The sequence below is a fragment of the Chlorocebus sabaeus genome, chromosome 27 (assembly GCF_047675955.1).
Source record: "Chlorocebus sabaeus isolate Y175 chromosome 27, mChlSab1.0.hap1, whole genome shotgun sequence".
Taxonomy (NCBI): Eukaryota; Metazoa; Chordata; class Mammalia; order Primates; family Cercopithecidae; genus Chlorocebus; species Chlorocebus sabaeus.
The window spans coordinates 41,102,689-41,119,186 of record NC_132930.1 but is presented as its reverse complement, the minus strand read 5'-3'; the positions used below and the strand labels follow the sequence as shown (position 1 = coordinate 41,119,186).

The 16,498-nt window shown below is 47.9% G+C and overlaps 1 protein-coding gene across 1 annotated transcript in view; it reads left to right on the top strand.

The window, feature by feature from the left end:
• Positions 1-5,322: 5,322 nt before the first annotated feature.
• Positions 5,323-16,498, top strand: part of OTOP1 (otopetrin 1) — a 37,056-nt gene continuing 25,880 nt past the window's right edge. The window contains exon 1 of the mRNA XM_008017904.3: positions 5,323-5,790. Coding sequence (XP_008016095.2) covers positions 5,388-5,790 — 403 coding nt within the window. The 5' untranslated portion in view covers positions 5,323-5,387. The remainder of the gene's footprint in view (positions 5,791-16,498) is intronic.

The window sequence follows — 16,498 nt, the reverse complement described above, 5'->3', positions numbered from 1 at the left end:
GGTCTTGAACTCCTTGGCCCAAGCGGTCCACCCACCATGGCCTCCCAAAGTATTGGGATTACGAGCGTGAGCCATTGTGCCTGGCTGTTTCCTTCCTTTTAAGGCTGAATGAATAGTATTCTGTTGTGTATGTATACAACGTGTATACATACACACATTTTCTTTGTCCATTCATCCATTGATGGATGCATAGGTTAATTGCATATCTTGACTATGATTTGTGTGTTATGGCTTGAATTTTCTCTCACCAGAAGATCTGTTGAAATCCTAACCCCTGGTCCTCTGATTGTAGCCCTATTTGGAAATAGAATCTTTGTAAATTAAGTTGTAAATTACAATGAAGTCATACTGGAGTAGGGTGGGCCCTTAACCCATTATGATTGGTGTCTTTATAAGAAGAGGAAAAGAGACACAGATACAGAGGAAAGATGGTTAAATGACAACAGAGGCAAAGATTGGAGTGATACAGCCACAAGGCAAGGAATGCTAAGGGTTGCCAGCAACCAGCAGAAACTGGAAGAGGCCAGCGCTGCTGGAGCCTTCAGAGGGAACTTGGCTCTTCTGACATCTAGATTTTGAACTTCTGGCCTCCCAAACTGTGAGAGAATAAATTTTCATTGTTTTAAAACCACCCAGTTAGTGGCACTTTGTTACACCCTTCCTAAGAAATGAATACACTTGGCTGTACTTGGTGGCTCAGGCCTGTAATCCCAGGACTTTGGGAGGCCGAGGTGGGTGGATCACGAGATCAGGAGTTCGAGACCAGCCTGGCCAGCATGGTGAAACCCCCATCTCTACTAAAAATACAAAAAATTAGCCAGGCATGGTGGTGTGCACCTGTAATCCCAGCTACTTGGGAGACTGAGGCAGGAGAATCACTTGAATCCAGGAGGCAGAGGTTGCAGTGAGCCACGATCACGCCACTGCACTCCAGCCTAGGCGATAGAGTGAGACTCTGTCTCAAAAAAAAAAAAAGAAAGAAAAGAAACGGATACACTAACTCTTTTGTTCTTAAAAATACTGGGATTACATAGCTACCACCAAAGGTGACTGGGGGCAAAATGTTCTAATTGCCCCTTGAGACCTTCTATTATCTCTGGTAGCTGAGTGTGCCGGGGGTCTCTGGCCTTGTGAAATCCCATCATCTTCACTGGAAGAAGGGAGCTCATGCGATCTTTAAAAAGTCAGAAAACAACAGGTGCTGGAGAGGACGTGGAGAAATAGGAACGCTTTTACACTGTTGGTGGGACTGTAAACTAGTTCAACCATTGTGGAAGACAGTGTAGCGATTCCTCAAGGATCTAGAACTAGAAATACCATTTGACCCAGCGATCTCAATCCTGGATATAAAGGATTATAAATCATGCTACTATAAAGACACCTGTACATGTATGATTATTGCAGCACTATTCAAAATAGCAAAGACTTAGAACCAACCCAAATGTCCATCAATGATAGACTGGATTAAGAAAATGTGGCACATATACACCATGGAATACTATGCAGCCATAAAAAAGGATGAGTTCATGTCCTTTGGAGGGCCATGGATGAAGCTGGCAACCATCATTCTGAGCAAACTATCACAAGGACAGAAAACCAAACACCGCATGTTCTCACTCATAGGTGGGAACTGAACAATGAGAACACTTGGACACAGGGTGGGGAATATCACACACTGGGGCCTCTTGTGGGGTAGGGGGACAGGGGAGGGATGGCATTAAGAGAAATACCTAATGTAGATGATGAGTTACTGGGTGCAGCACACCAGCATGGCGCATGTATACATACGTAACAAATCTGCACATTGTGCACATGTACCCTAGAACTTAAAGTATTTAAAAAAAATAAAAAAAGAAGGGAGCCCATGTCTGAGGGCAGCATGTCTGCCTGTCCATCTGCGTGGTACTGAATCATCATTGGGAGGCAGCTGCCTGGTCAGGACGTTTCCAGGTTTTACACTGATTGAGCCATGCCACACAGTTCTCAGGACACAGTGTGGGCAGGGGTAAGATGCGCCAAATGTGGTGAAAACCTAAGGCCTGGGTGCCACCAGAGCATCATTTCTGACCCCTTGTATCTGTCCACCACAGAGCAGGGGTCAGTCATAAGAAATTGGGGGCCCCGTGTGGCTCAGATTTTTGAAAAAAAATCTCACCAGTGGAAGGCAGAACACAGTGTGGGTAAATCTCTGATTTATGTATGTATGTATGTATGTATGTATGTATGTATGTATGTATGTATTGAGATGGAGTCTCGCTCTGTCATCCAGGCTGTAGTCCAGTGGCACAATCTTGGCTCACTGCAACCTCTGCCTCCTGGGTTCAAGCGATTCTCCTGCCTCAGCCTCCCAAGTAGCTGGGATTACAGGTGCGCACCACCACACTGGCTAATTTTTGTATTTTTAGTAGAGACGGGGTTTCACCATGTTGGCCAGGCTAGTCTTGAACTCCTGACCTCAAGTGATCTGCCTCGACCTCCCAAAGTGCTAGGATTACAGGCTCTCAGTTAGTTTTAACATTGTCTTGAGATTACAATAAACGGGGCTGACTTTAGCCTCCAGAAACTTTCATTTCATTGCTTCTTAAAAAAAAAATGCAGGCCAGGCGCGGTGGCTCACGCCTGTAAACCCAGAACTTTGGGAGGCCAAGGCAGGTGGATCACAAGGTCAGGAGTTGAGACCAGCCTAGCCAGCATGGTATACTAAAAATACAGAAATTAGCTGGGCATGGTGGCAGATGCCTGTAATCCCGGCTACTCAGGAGGCTGAGGGAGGAGAATCGCTTGAACTTGGAAGGCAGAGGTTGCAGTGAGCCAAGATAGCGCCACTGCACGCCAGCCTGGGTGACACAGTGAGACTCCATCTCGAAAAAAAAAAAGTGCAGGTAGCCCAGAGACAGGCATTCCACCTGATTTTCAGATGGTGACTGAGTGTTATTTATCTTTGTACGCAGCGGGTTAAGGTACTGCTAGCTACTGGAACATTTCAGACTTGTGGTGGCTTAGCACAATGGAAGTTTATTTCTCACTTGTGTAAGGTCCAGCTTCGGGAGACGAAGCTGCCTCACCAGTCACTGGGGAGACAGGCAGACTGCCTCTTCCATCTTCAGCTCAGGCCCCCAGGTTGCTCTAGCTGTTGGTGTGGGCATCCATTGGTAGGAAGAGGAGGGGAGAATGTGGAGGGTGCCTAGTACAGGAGGCCAGACTGGTAGCTTGGGCCTGTAATCCCAGTGCTTTGGGAGGCTGAGGTGGGAGGATGGCTTGAGCCCAGGAGTTTGAGATCAACCTGAACAACATAGCGGGACCGCTGTCTCTACAAAAAACAACAAACAAACACACAAAAAACAGAGCCAGGCGTGGTAGCACACACCTGTAGTCTTAGCTATTCGGGAGGTTGAGGTGGGAGGAGCACTTGAGCCCCAGAGTTCCAGGCTGTAGTGAGCTATAATCACACCACTTCATTCCAGCCTAGGAGACATAGGGAGACCCTGTCTCTATTAAAAACAAAATAAATAAAGAAAGAAGACTGTGCAGGTGTTGCCTCCTCCCTGAACCTCTCAGCCTTCCTGCAGACCTGGGTTCCCCCCAGGCCCCTCTTCTAGCCCTGCTTAAGGGTGCTGTGCTGCTTACTCTGTCTCCACCCCCAAGCTCCTAGAAGTTGAGGGCTAAGTCTCACAGGTCATGCTCCCCAGCTTCCCAGTGAGGGCTCATTAGCTGTTTGTCTATTGCTGTTTCTCTGCCTGAACATCAGCTCCACCTGAGCAGAGCCTTTCATAGCTGAAACCCCAGCACCTAGAACAGAGACCAGCAAATGATTCATAAGTCAACACATAAATATGTGTTGATCAAATGAATGAACGCATGAATTGGAAGAATGATGGTGGCAAGGCAAGGTCCCCCAGGTTGACTCCTTGCCGGCCCAGGGCTACCCACCTAGTCAGGACCTGCTATTGCAATTTGCTGCACTCAGCGCAAAACAAAAATATGGGCCCTCTTTTTCAAAAATTAAGAATTTCAAGACGTCAAGAGCCTTAAACCAAGAGGGAAAGGGTCGTCTTCGGGGGCCCAGCCCTGGGCTGCTGCACGGTGGGATGTGGACTCGCCCTCGCCTGGCTCCCAACTCCCCTCTCCAACCTGCGGCTGGGGTCCGGCGCCTCCTGTCAGCCACGCCCGACCCGTAGGATGCTCTTCTGCAGAAACTTCCCAGACCTCCACTTAGCGGCAACCCAGCGGGGAGCCCTGGCAGACACAGTCGCCTTCCGGGAGCAGGCGGGTGCCAGGCGGGCACCGGGGCTTTGGAAGGGGTTGGTGGAGAGGCTTGGACGCGGGTAGCCCCAGGGCAGACCCCGGGGCGCCCCCATTCCAGCTCCTCTCGGTCCAGAATGGCTGCCGCTCCTTTGGGAGAGGGTACGGGATGGTCTCTTCTTAGGAAGTGGCTCAGGTCTTATTCCGCTTGGGGGCATCTCGCAGCCAACACACAGGCACACCAGACGGACAAACAAAAAAACCCACAGAAGGCGGCCCCTCCCCCAATTCAGAGAGCCAGTGACGGGCGTTCCTCCACCCCTAACCAGACACACCCGAAGACAGACGGCCAGAGTGACCCGCACAGAGAAGACAATACAGAAATACGCAGGGACGAGGACAGACCGAAGGACGCTCGGACACGGACCCAGGCAGGAACACCTGGACCTCTGGGTTCCCCAACGGAGACCCTCTGGGAAAGCCCGGAGCATCGCACGCCCCTGTGGAGTCCCGGGCACCCCACTTGGCAACAGCCACCCCCACCCCCGCGCACACTCCCTCGGGCTGGCTCCAGGAGACCCCCTCTCCCCAGCCCCGCAACCCCGCGACCCCGGGAGGCACCTCTAGTCACCCAGCGTTTCCGGGGCGCCCGGACAGGGGCAGGGTGGGCGGGCGTCGGCGCAGGGGTGAGGGCTGCAGACAGCGGGCAGGGGCCGGGCGCGCGGGGGGAGGTGCGGGAGGACGCACAAGTGTCGCGGCAGTGCTGGCCTGTGTCCCCAGGGATCGGGGGCGGGGAGCTGTCCGCGTAGGTCCTGGAGCGGGCAGGGGGTTGCCCGGGGCGTTGCCCAGTGAGAGGCAGTGGGCAGGGGAGCTCGTAGAATCCTGGGTCAGCGGGGTGGGGCGCTGGGTAAGTGGACAGGGTGGTACCTTGACGGAGGACGAAGGGGTAGAAGAGGCGAGGGAGGGCGTCGGGAGGTGACAGGAGAGGGAGCAGGTTGGCAGAGGCGTGGGGTAGGAACAGGAGGGGAGGTGAAAAGGGGGGTGCTGGTTGGCAGAGGCGTCGGGGCAAGGACAGGAGCCAGGAGTGCAGGTGGAGCCCGACGGCAGCCACCCCCGGGACCAGACTTGGCGCGGGTGTCTCCAAGATGCTCGAGGGCCTGGGGTTGCCCGCCTCGCCACCGGCAGCTGCGAGCACCTCGGTCGCGGGGTCGTCGGGGCCCGCGGCCTGCCCGCCTCCCTCCCCCTCGGCCCCGAGGTCCCCGGAGTCCCCGGTCCCCCGGCGGGGCGGTGTGCGCGCCAGCGTCCCACAGAAGCTGGCCGAGACGCTGAGCAGCCAGTATGGGTTGATCGTGTTCGTGGCGGGGCTGCTGCTGCTGCTGGCCTGGGCGGTGCACGCCGCGGGCGTGGGCAAGAGCGACCTGCTGTGCTTCCTGACGGCGCTCATGCTGCTGCAGCTGCTGTGGATGCTGTGGTACGTGGGCCGCAGCTCCGCGCACCGCCGCCTCTTCCGCCTCAAGGACACGCACGCCGGCGCCGGCTGGCTGCGCGGTGAGTCCAGGCACCGGGCGAGCGGTTCTCAGCCTCCTCGCCCGCTGGCTGCATCCTGAGGCGGCTCTGCGCATTTCCCACCGCTGCCGTCTTCCCTTCAGCCTTTCCTGCCTTGGTCTCTGTGCATCTTTCCTTGCTTTCCCGTCTGCCCTTCTTTCCTCTCTCTCTCCCAGACGCTTCCATCATTACAGCTACAGTTACAGAAATCTCTTCAGTCCTTCCCTGGCTTAAAGCCATGCAGTGGCCCTACTGACCCCATGATGGAGGCCACACTCCCTCTCCTGGCACTCAGGGCCTTCTAGCATCCGACCCCCGAGGGCCCGTTTCCTTTGATCCCCTCCTTTGTTCTCATCCTGTCCTGGGGTCATTCTCGCTGACTTTCTTCTCCCTTGGCAGGATCTCTGCCTCTGCATACTTGGCACCTTCGGTTCCCTCCTCCAGGAATGTCTTTTCCACTCTCCCACCTGCCTCCCTGCTTTCCGAGACAGGGTTCAGGCCTCACCCCCATTCTTCTCGCGAAGCTTCTCCGACCCCCTTCTCCTCCCTGCTTTGCAGGTCTGACCACACGCCCCCAGCCTGCACTGGGCCCCAGTGTTCTTGTCGACATGTCTGTACCCTCCACTCCACTGGGGAGCTCTGTGATCCCTGTCTCTCGATCCTCAGGCCACCTCAGGGCCTGGCACGAAGTGGGTGTTGAGAAAATGAGGGGGGGATGAATGAAGTAATGAATGTGTGGATGCAGAGTGGGGCAGAGAGGGATAGAGGCTCCTGCTGGTACTCACAGGCATTGACTGAAATTGTCAAGACAGGAACTCTCCCTTCCTCAAGGGGCTGCCACTTGTTTTTGTTTTTTATTTTTGAGACAGTGTTGCTCTATTTCCCAGGCTGGAGTGCAGTGGCACAATCACAGCTCACTACAGCCTCTTCCTCCTGGGCTCAAATAATCCTCCCACTTCAGGCTCCTGAATAGCTGGAACTGTAGGCACACATGGGCTTGCCCGGCTAAGTTTTGTTTTATTTTGTATAGATAGGGACTCGTTGTGTTGTCTTCTGGTCTCAAACTCCTGACCTCAAGGGATCCTCCTGCCTTGGCCTCCCAAAATACTGGGATTACAGGCATGAGCCACTGTGCCTGGCTGGGGCTGCCAGTCTTGAATGGGAGACAGATGTGGTGCAGGTGAAAGGGAGGAGGTCGTGGGGAGCGTGCTTGTGAAGAAAGCCTCTGAGTAACCTTCCTGGGAGAGGCTGAGTGCATTTCACAACATGTGGTCCAGACACATCACACATGGCCACTTGGATTCTCACATTAGACCTGAATTTAAATCTCCATTAGAGTGGGGCTTCCGTGTTCCTTGCATGCATGAGCTTGGGCAAGTTACTTGATTGCCTCCCTTACCCTGAACCCTGGTTTCAGCATCTGTAGAACAGGTATCCCGCACTGGATAGGATCCAGTGACTGATGAGGCGGCTGCCCAGCACACACTAGGCCTCCTTTCCACATTTCTTTCAAAGGTCCTGGCCAGATGCCACCTTCTTTCCAAATGCCTGGCAGGAATTACTCCTCACTTCTGTGGGCCACCGTGACCTTCCTTCTGGAAAGGTCTTTTGGTCTTTGTCCATTTCTGCCTTGTATTATGACTATTGGATATGAACCTTATCATCCAGATGAGATTTTAGGCTTCTTAGGCTCAGGGACTGGATCTAGTATCTTGCTTTTGGGAAAATTTGATACCATTGCAGGGTGGCCCAAATTCCTGTTCTGAAAATGGTTGTTTTAGGGAAGTTCATGGTTTTGTGACTCTGTGAATGACAGTGAATCTGGTACTATTTAGAACAAGGCACAAAGTGTTGTTTTAGGATATTGACTTACACAGGCTAAAAAGGATTATACACATGAGCCTTTACCTGTGCTTTCCTGCAGTCAAAGCCCCCTTTTCTGTTCCTCACTTCTTTTTCTCCTCCATCCTTTTTTCTCCCTTCTTTCTTCCCTCCTTCTCCTTTCCTTTCTTCCTCCTCCCTCCCTATTTCTTCCCCTTCCTTCCTCTCTCACTTTCCTTCTTTTTTTTTTTCTTTTCTTTTCTTCTTCTTTCTTTTTTTTTTTTTAAGATGGAGTCTTGCCCTGTCTCCCAGGCTGGAGTGCAATGGTACAATCTTGGCTCACTGCAACATCCATCTCCTGGGTTCAAACGATTCTCCTGCCTCAGCCTCCCAAATAGCTGGGATTATAGGAGCCTGCCACCATGCCCAGCTATTTTTTGTATTTTTAGAAGAGACGGGATTTCATCATGTTGGCCAGGCTGGTCTCGAACTCCTGACCTCATGATCCGCCTGCCTCGGCCTCTCAAGGTGCTGGGATTACAGGTGTGAGCCACCATGCCCAGCCTCCCTTTCCTTCTTTTTTCCTCATTTTCTTTCTCTCTTCTCCTCCTTTATCCTTTCTTCCTCTCTTCCTTCCTCTATCCTCTCCACCATCCCTCTTCCCTCTCTCCTTTCTTTCTCTTCCTTCTTCTCTTCCTCTCTCTCCTGCTGTTTTTTTGTTTGTTTGTTTGTTGTTTTTCATTTTTTTTTTTTAATGGAATCTCACCCTGTTGCCCAGGCTGGAGTGCAGTGGCTGGATCATGGCTCACTGCAACCTCCACCTCCAGGGTTCAAGTGATTCTCCTGCCTCAGCCTCCTGAGTAACTGGGACTACAGGTGCACACACCACCGCACCCAGCTAATTTTTGTTATTTTTAAGTAGAGACAGTGTTTCACCATGTTTGCCAGGTTGGTCTTGAACTCCTGAGCTCAGGTTATCCGCCTGCCTTTGCCTCCCAAAGTGCTGGGATTACAGACGTGAGCCACCATACCTGGCCTGGTAAATTTAGAATGTTCTCCTTCTCCTTCTCCTTCTCCTCCTCCTCCTTCTCCTCCTTCTCCTTCTCCTTCTCCTTCTCCTTCTCCTTCTCCTTCTCCTTCTTCTCCTTCTCCTTCTCCTCCTTCTCCTTCTCCTTCTCCTTCTCCTTCTTGTCAGTCTGTGCTTATCCAAGGAATGCTCTTCTTTATATTGAAGTGCAGTTAACTTCCCAGAACCATCATCCTCTTCCCTGGAGCTTCTATCATAATTCATTTATTCATCATCTGTCCGTCCATCCATCCATCCATCCATCCATCCATCCATCCATCCATCCATGTTTTCTTGTTCTTCCTCTTTCTCTGCCTCCTTCCAGGTTGACTCCGAGCATTGGCGCCTGAGTCTATGGGTGAACGGTTGCACCATTTCCCAAGATTGGGAAGCCAAAGGGAAGAGCAGGGTGGGGACACAAAACCAATGACATGTTACATTTCTCTTCTGAACATGCTACGTTTGAGGTGTCTTTGGGACACTAAGTAGAGAGGGAATAAATGGGCAAGGTAGAGAGAGCATGTGATAGGTGTTCAGTAGATGGTGGCTATTTAGACATTCAGGGAGTTTCGTCATAATAATGTAATTCAAGTGAGGTGTGTGTATCATGGAAATGGTGTTGGCTCTGGGAGGCTTGACTTGAGGTCTCAGCTCTATCACCTTCACCTTTCTGAGTCCCGCTTTCCTCATCAGTAAGATAAGAATCCCAGCCTTTCTGGGAGCAGCTGAGGGATGTTAAGAGAAGCAGTTTGCAAAGACCTGGCCATTCCTGTGGGTTCATCAAAGAAGCAAGAAGCTAATTATTAGTGTCAGGAGGCCCTGGTGCCAAAAGAAAGCACTCCAACAGGGACTAGGGTTTCCTCTGGAATTCTAGCTGGAAGGACAGGTTTGACCCAGGAACTCAGCTCTGCCCTGGTGCTGGTGACAATCTTAGATCAATTGGCAGAGGGCAAATCCCTCAGGAAAAAGAGGAGTGATCCCCAAGATCAATTCTGGGGCCACTATGAGAGTCTTGCTTAACTGCATGCATTTTCTTACTTATTTATTTTCTTAGATGAAATTTCTGGTCCAGTGGAAAATATAGACATAGTGTCACAATTTCAACACAAACAAGAGAACGTTGCTGCCAAAAAATCAGATGCAAGCTTGGCTTTCATTGGAAAGGAAGTCAGACTGTGTGTGGAGGGTATCATCCTCCTTGAGCATTTTACAGGCCCCTGGAAAGAATGGTGGCAGGAGGAACAAAAGGAGGGTCAGTCTAGAAGAGAGAAGGATGAGGAGGTCACAGAGTAGAAAGTGCTGCTGCCTTGTACCTGTCAGCTCCAGGCCATCCTCTGTCTTTCAGCAAATAAGAGTCCTGATAGTTTCAGACCAGGGGCAGCTCCCAGGTTGTATGGTCTCATAGCACTCTTCATTTTCTTTCTAGCACGAATCAAGCAGGAGATTGTATTATTCAGTGACTGTTGGGGTAGCCGGACTGAGCCCCGAAAGGCAGAGACCCTGTCTGAATGTGCTTACCATTGTATCCTGAGCTCCTGGCATGGTGCCTAACATGTAGTAAATACCAATTCATATCTACTGAATAATGGGATGAATGAATTAGTGGATGGATGGATGGATGGATGGATGGATAGATGGATGGATGACTAGATGCGTGAATGCATAAGTGAATGATGATAGAAGCTCCAGGGAAGAGGATGATGGTTCTAGGAAGTGAACTGCACTTCAATATAAAGAAAAACATTCTAAAGTAAGCACCAGGCCAGGCGTGGTGGCTCACGCCTGTAATCCCAGCACTTTGGGATGCTGAAGTGGGCAGATCACCTGAGGTCAGGAGTTTGAGACCAGCCTGGCCAACATGGTGAAACCCTGTCTCTACTAAAAATATAAAAATTAGCTGGGCGTGGTGGGGTGCCTATAATCCCAACTACTCAGGAGGCTGAGGCAGGAGAATTGCTTGAACCCGGGAGGCAGAGTTTGCAGTGAGCCAAGATTATGCCACTGCACTCCAGTCTGGGGAACAGAGTAAGACTCCATCTCAATAAAATAAAATAAAATAAAAAATAAATAAAGTAAGTACCAGCTGGTGATGGAAGGGTGTGCTTTGAGAGATGTTGAGCCTCCCAGCCCTGGGTTTGTCCAAGTAGAGGTCAGATGGCTGCCAGTCATGATGCATTGGAAAGCATTCTTGCATGGAATAGAATGTAGACTAACTCTGTGAGACTTTCCACCTCTAAGAGGGGGGTTCAAGATTCTAGCCTCCTAGGAGGGATTTGGGTGCCTACCAAAGAGGAGGGGGGTCCCTCTGCCATCACTAGATGGGTACCCTAGGTAGTCTTTGGATTATTCTCAAGTATTGTAGCTGGTAAACTTTCTAATTGATTCTAATGCATCGATTTTTTCTTGGCAATTGAGTGATGACAATAACATCCTGCTTATAGAACTTTCTAGTTAAGGAACACTGTTCTAGGTGACTTCCATGTAATGACTCACTTAATCTCCTCAGCACCCCTATGAGATAGGTGTTATTACTGTCATTATATCTTAGAGATGGGGAAACTGAGGCAAAGGTAAGTTACATAATTGCCCAAGGTCATCAACTAATAAGTGGTAGGAATTGGGCAGCTGGCCTCTGCCACTCTATGTTCTACTGTCTTTTAGAGCATGATTTTTGTCAATATTCCATGGACATCCAACATTGTATACTCTGTTCTGAGGTATGCAAGATTTTATATACATATAAAAGCAAATTCATTGATTGTATGATTCAATTCTTCTATGTCTTATATTTTGTCTACTTGATCTATCTAGTTCTGAAATTTTCCATTCTTTTTTTTATTACCAGCAGTTAAATACATAAAGCAGGGAGGCTGAGGCAGGAGAATCCCTTAAATCTGGAAGGCAGAGGTCGCAGTGGCAGAGCTTGGACCACTGCACTCCAGCCTGGCCCAGAAGAGCGAAACTCCATCTAAAATATATATATATAATATACATGTATATGTATATGTATTTATTTATATTTATATATTTATACGTATATGTGTATATATAAAGCAAAAACTGTTTTATTTGGCCACATGTGTGGCTGTTATATCTTCCTCATACAGTCTGTCTTTTATCATATGTAGTGATAAAGGAGGAGGGATTCTTTATCCTACTTATTACATTAAGTTTAAATTCTGTATGGTCTGATATTAATATTGCCATTCTGACTTTCTTTTTGTTTGCATTATCTGATTCCTCTTTGTCCACTACTTTATTTTAAACCTTTATTACTTTGTTAAAAGTGTGATTTGTGTAAAGATCATGTAACTAGGTTTTGTTTTTAATTCAATCTTCCTATTGTTGCTTACTACTTAGTGGGAGGATTTAGATCATTCTGATTTACAATAATAATTTATATATTTGACTTTTTTGTTTCCATTTTTCTTTACGATGTTTATAATGATATATTTACATTCCTATTTCTTCCTTTTCCTTTTCCAGATGTTTGCCTTTTTTAAGCATTTGAAAAATTTATTGTGATATTTTATTCCATTAATGACCATTTTTTTTCTTTCCTTACTCTCATAATTAGATGCATATTACTTCATTCTTTTTTTTTTTTTTTTTTTTTTTGAGACGGAGTCTTGCTTTGTTGCCCAGGCTGGAGTGCAGTGGCATGATCTCAGCTCACTGCAACCTCCACCTCTCAGGTTCAAGTGATTTTCCTGCCTCAGCCTCCTGAGTAGTTGGGACTACAGGTGCCCATCACCACACTGGGATAAGTTTTTGGTTGAGACAGGGTTTCACCATGTTGGCCAGGCTGGTCTCGAACTCCTGACCTCAAGTGTTCCGCCCATCTTGGCCTCCCAAAGTGCTGGGATTATAAGTGTGAGCCACCGCGCCCGGCTGCCTATTACTTCATTCTTATTTGAAAACAAAACATTGAACATTTCCCTCAGCGGGCCACACTGTGTCCCAGTCCAAGATGCTCGCTGCTCCCACATCCTCTCTATCTCATGGGATGGGACCTTTAGCGTGCGTTTGCCTCCCTATTCCTTTCCCTTCCTCCCTCTCCCTTTCTGTTTATTTACCATGAAGGCTTTCAAAGGTTTTTCTTTGTTCCGTATCCAGTCCTTCTCCAACTTAGGTTTTTTTTTGTTGTTGTTGTTTTTGGCGGTTTTTCTTTTTTTTTTTTTTTTTTTTTTGAGACAGAGTCTCTCTCTGTCACCCATGCTGGAGTGCAATGGCACAATCTTGGTTCACCGCAACCTCTGCCTTCCAGGTTCAATTGATTATCCTGCCTCAGCCTCCTGAGTAGCTGGGACTACAGGTGCTTGCCACCACACCCGACTAATTTTTGTATTTTTAGTAAAGACGGGGTTTCACCATGTTGCACAGGCTGGTCTCGAACTCCTGACCTCAGATGATCCATCTGCCTCGGCCTCCCAAAGTACTGGGATTACAGGTGTGAACCACTGCACTCGGCCGAACTTAGGGGTTTTGTAGAGATGGTTAATAGAATTTCGCCTCAAAATGTCTATTCTGTATGACAAGTCTTTATAGGGCATGTAAATTACACATCTCAGGCAGTTTATCCATTTGAATTTAAGTTCTTTTCTTCTTTTCTCTCCCATGAATCTAATTATCTATCTCCATCTGTCTCTCCATCCTTTATGCCTCCAGCCTTCCACAAAGTTGATTGGTCGCTGTAATTTGCTCTCCTTTTCCCCTCTTTTGGGGACTCTCTGCCAGTTCCAAGCTGTTTGGTTCAAGTCCTTTGTCAGACGAGTTATGCGTATGACAGTTTTCTCTCACCCTCTGTTCTCTGTTCAACAGTCACCTCCTTTCCTGTCCATGTACCTTCAACCTCAGTCCCCTTTTCCGCTTTACTTTTCTTCATGCACTTAGCACTTCCTGACATTCCTTATATGTCTACTATTTACTGGTTTGTTTTTTGCCTTCCCCACTAGATGTGAAACTCCTCAAGGCAGATACTCTGTTTTATTGACCTTTATCTCTTCAGTGCCTGGGACAATGCCTGGCCCATGGTTGCTGCTCAATAAACACTTGTGGAAAAATTTACATTTTGTATATCTTCAAACATCGTTCTGCCTTTTGCCCTGACACGTGGGCGACATCTTAGCTGGGAAGAAGGTTTCTGAGGTGCAGTCCTTTCCTTGCGGCAGATTCTTCCATTGTCTTCTGGTTTCCCAGGCTGTGCAGAAAAAGTCTGTTGCCAGCTCATCTCTCTGATATTTCGTGCACACCCCAATTTATGCAATATTATACTCGTATATTTTTGTTTCTATAGCAATCTCGTATGTCTGTCTTTGAGCCCTTTGCATAATGTCTCATGCATAGTAGGAGTCCCCAAGATATTTGTTGTATAAATAACTAGGTGAATGAATCCATGGATGAATGGATGAACACAGGAAGAAAGGGAGGACTTAAAGAGTATAAGAAAATATGTAAATATTTATTACTGAACCCTTGACATGTCAACCACAGAGATGGTTTAGACCAGTAGTTTTCAAAGTGGGGCCTAGATTAACAGTGGCAGCCCCATTTGAAAACTTGTTAGAGATGCAAATTTTGGGGGCCCCGCCCAGACCTCCTGAATCAGAAACTCTGGAGGCAGAGCCCAGGAATTTGTGTTTTAACAAGCCCTCCAGATGATTCTGATGCAGGCTCCAGTTTGAGAGCCACTGCTGTAGACCATCCTCATTTTCTGTATGGGATCCTGAGGCTGGGAGCAGGAAGTGACTCACATGTTCTGTGAGCATCCAGGTCCCTACAGTTTCAGGCCTGTGCTCTTGCCACTCAACCACGCTGCCTCGCCTCATCTTGCTATGTTTTGTTGTAATTAAAACCAACCACGTATTTGTCAAAACATTTGAAAGCACTGGGATCGAATCTCCACTCTTACAAAGTTTCTGATTTCATTGGGGCATTTCCAGGATTAAAAAAAAAAGTGAATTAGAGTTGTTTCTATAAGGCTTTGAGCAGTGGAAAAGTGCCAGGCGATTGCATTACTCTTCAGAGGAGGCTTCTCAGGCTGGAGCTGTAACGTTATAGCCCAATGTTATGGCTCATGCCCTCCTCTCTGCTCAGTGCCTTAATGCACGTCCTACATGATCCAATTTCCTCCTGTTGGTGGGAGCAAATGTGTAAATGGCGGTCAATGCTAGCCCAGGAGACAGATGAGGATCTCTGACTTGATCAAGAGCTCATGATCACGGCCTTTTTCTCACTAATTTCTTCATTTGTCACCAAGTGTCTTTTTAATGTATTTCGTATATTCCTTTCCAGTCTTCTTTATATGCATATTTTTTATTAGTTTGTTTTTATATTTTGGGCAAAACCATGCTCATTATCTTATCAAAGATTGCTTCCTTTCTTCAGTACATCTAGCACAGGCCCTTCCTCAGCTACTACTCTAGAGCCCTTACTCATCTTTTTTTATTTTTGATATGCTTTCAGATGGGCTCAGTGATTTATGCCTGTAATCCCAGCACTTTGGGAGGCTGAGGCAGGTGGACCTCTTGAGGCCAGGAGTTTAAGACCAGCCTGGCCAACATAGCAAAACCCCGTCTCTACTAAAAATACAAAAAATTAGCTGGGCATGGTGGTGCACGCCTGTAATCCCAGGTACTTAGGAGGTTGAGGCACAAGAATCACTTGAACCCAGGAGGTAGAGGTTGCAATGAGCCAAGATCATGCCACTGCACTCCAGCCTGGGTGACAGAGCAAGACCCTGTCTCAAATAAATAAATAAATAGACGTTCTATTTTAGAAAAGCTTTAGATTTATGGAAAAGTGGCAAAGATAGTTCAGAGAATTACTGTATACCTATATGACCTGCACACTCTGCATTCTAATTTCTTATTTATATATATATATATTTTGAGACAGAGTTTTACTCTTGTTGCCCTGGCTGGAGCGCAGTCACATGATCTTGGCTCACTGCAACCTCCACCTCCTGGGTTCAAGTGATTCTCCTGCCTCAGCCTCCTGTGTAGCTGGATTACAGGCATGCGCCACCACACCCGCTAATTTTGTATTTTTTAGTAGAGACGGGGTTTCTCCATGCTGGGCAGGCTGGTCTCGAACTCCTGACCTCAGGTGATCCACCCACCTGGGCCTCCCAAAGTGCTGAGATTACAGGTGTGAGCCACCGCACCCGGCCAGTTGCACTCTTACTCTTCAGAGAACAGGATTTTAGGATTAGAGAACTGAGATTTTTGAGTAGAACAGTGACCTTCTTAGATTGCTCCTTTTTGAAAAAGCTTCTAGAAGCCTTCTGTTGATTGGACCAGGTTTTGTTGATTGTATATCATTTGTCAGACTCTGGGCTATGGGGTGGGTACAGTGATGAACAGGACACAGCACCTGCCTTCTAGTTTTACCTTTGCAACTCAACAGTAGAATTTATTTATTTATTTAGAAATAATTTTTATGTTATTTTTGGGTAGAGATGGAGTTGCTTAGGCTCTTGGCCTCAAGTGATCCTCCCGCCATGGCCTCCCAAAGGGCTGGGATTACAGGCATGAGCCACCATGCCTGGGCTAGAATTTATTTTATTAACATATTTTTAATCATGGTAAAACATGCATTTATATGTATAAGATTTACCAGCTTACCAGTTTTTAAGTGTACAGCTCAGTGGTATTAAGTACATATACGCTGCTGTGCAACCAACCTCCAGAAGTTTTTCATCTTGCAAAACCGAAACTCTGTCCTCATTAAACACTAACTCGTCATTCTTCCCTCCCTCCAGCACCTGGCAACCACCATTCTACTTCTGTCTATGAATTTGCTTACATTTGATACCTCATATAA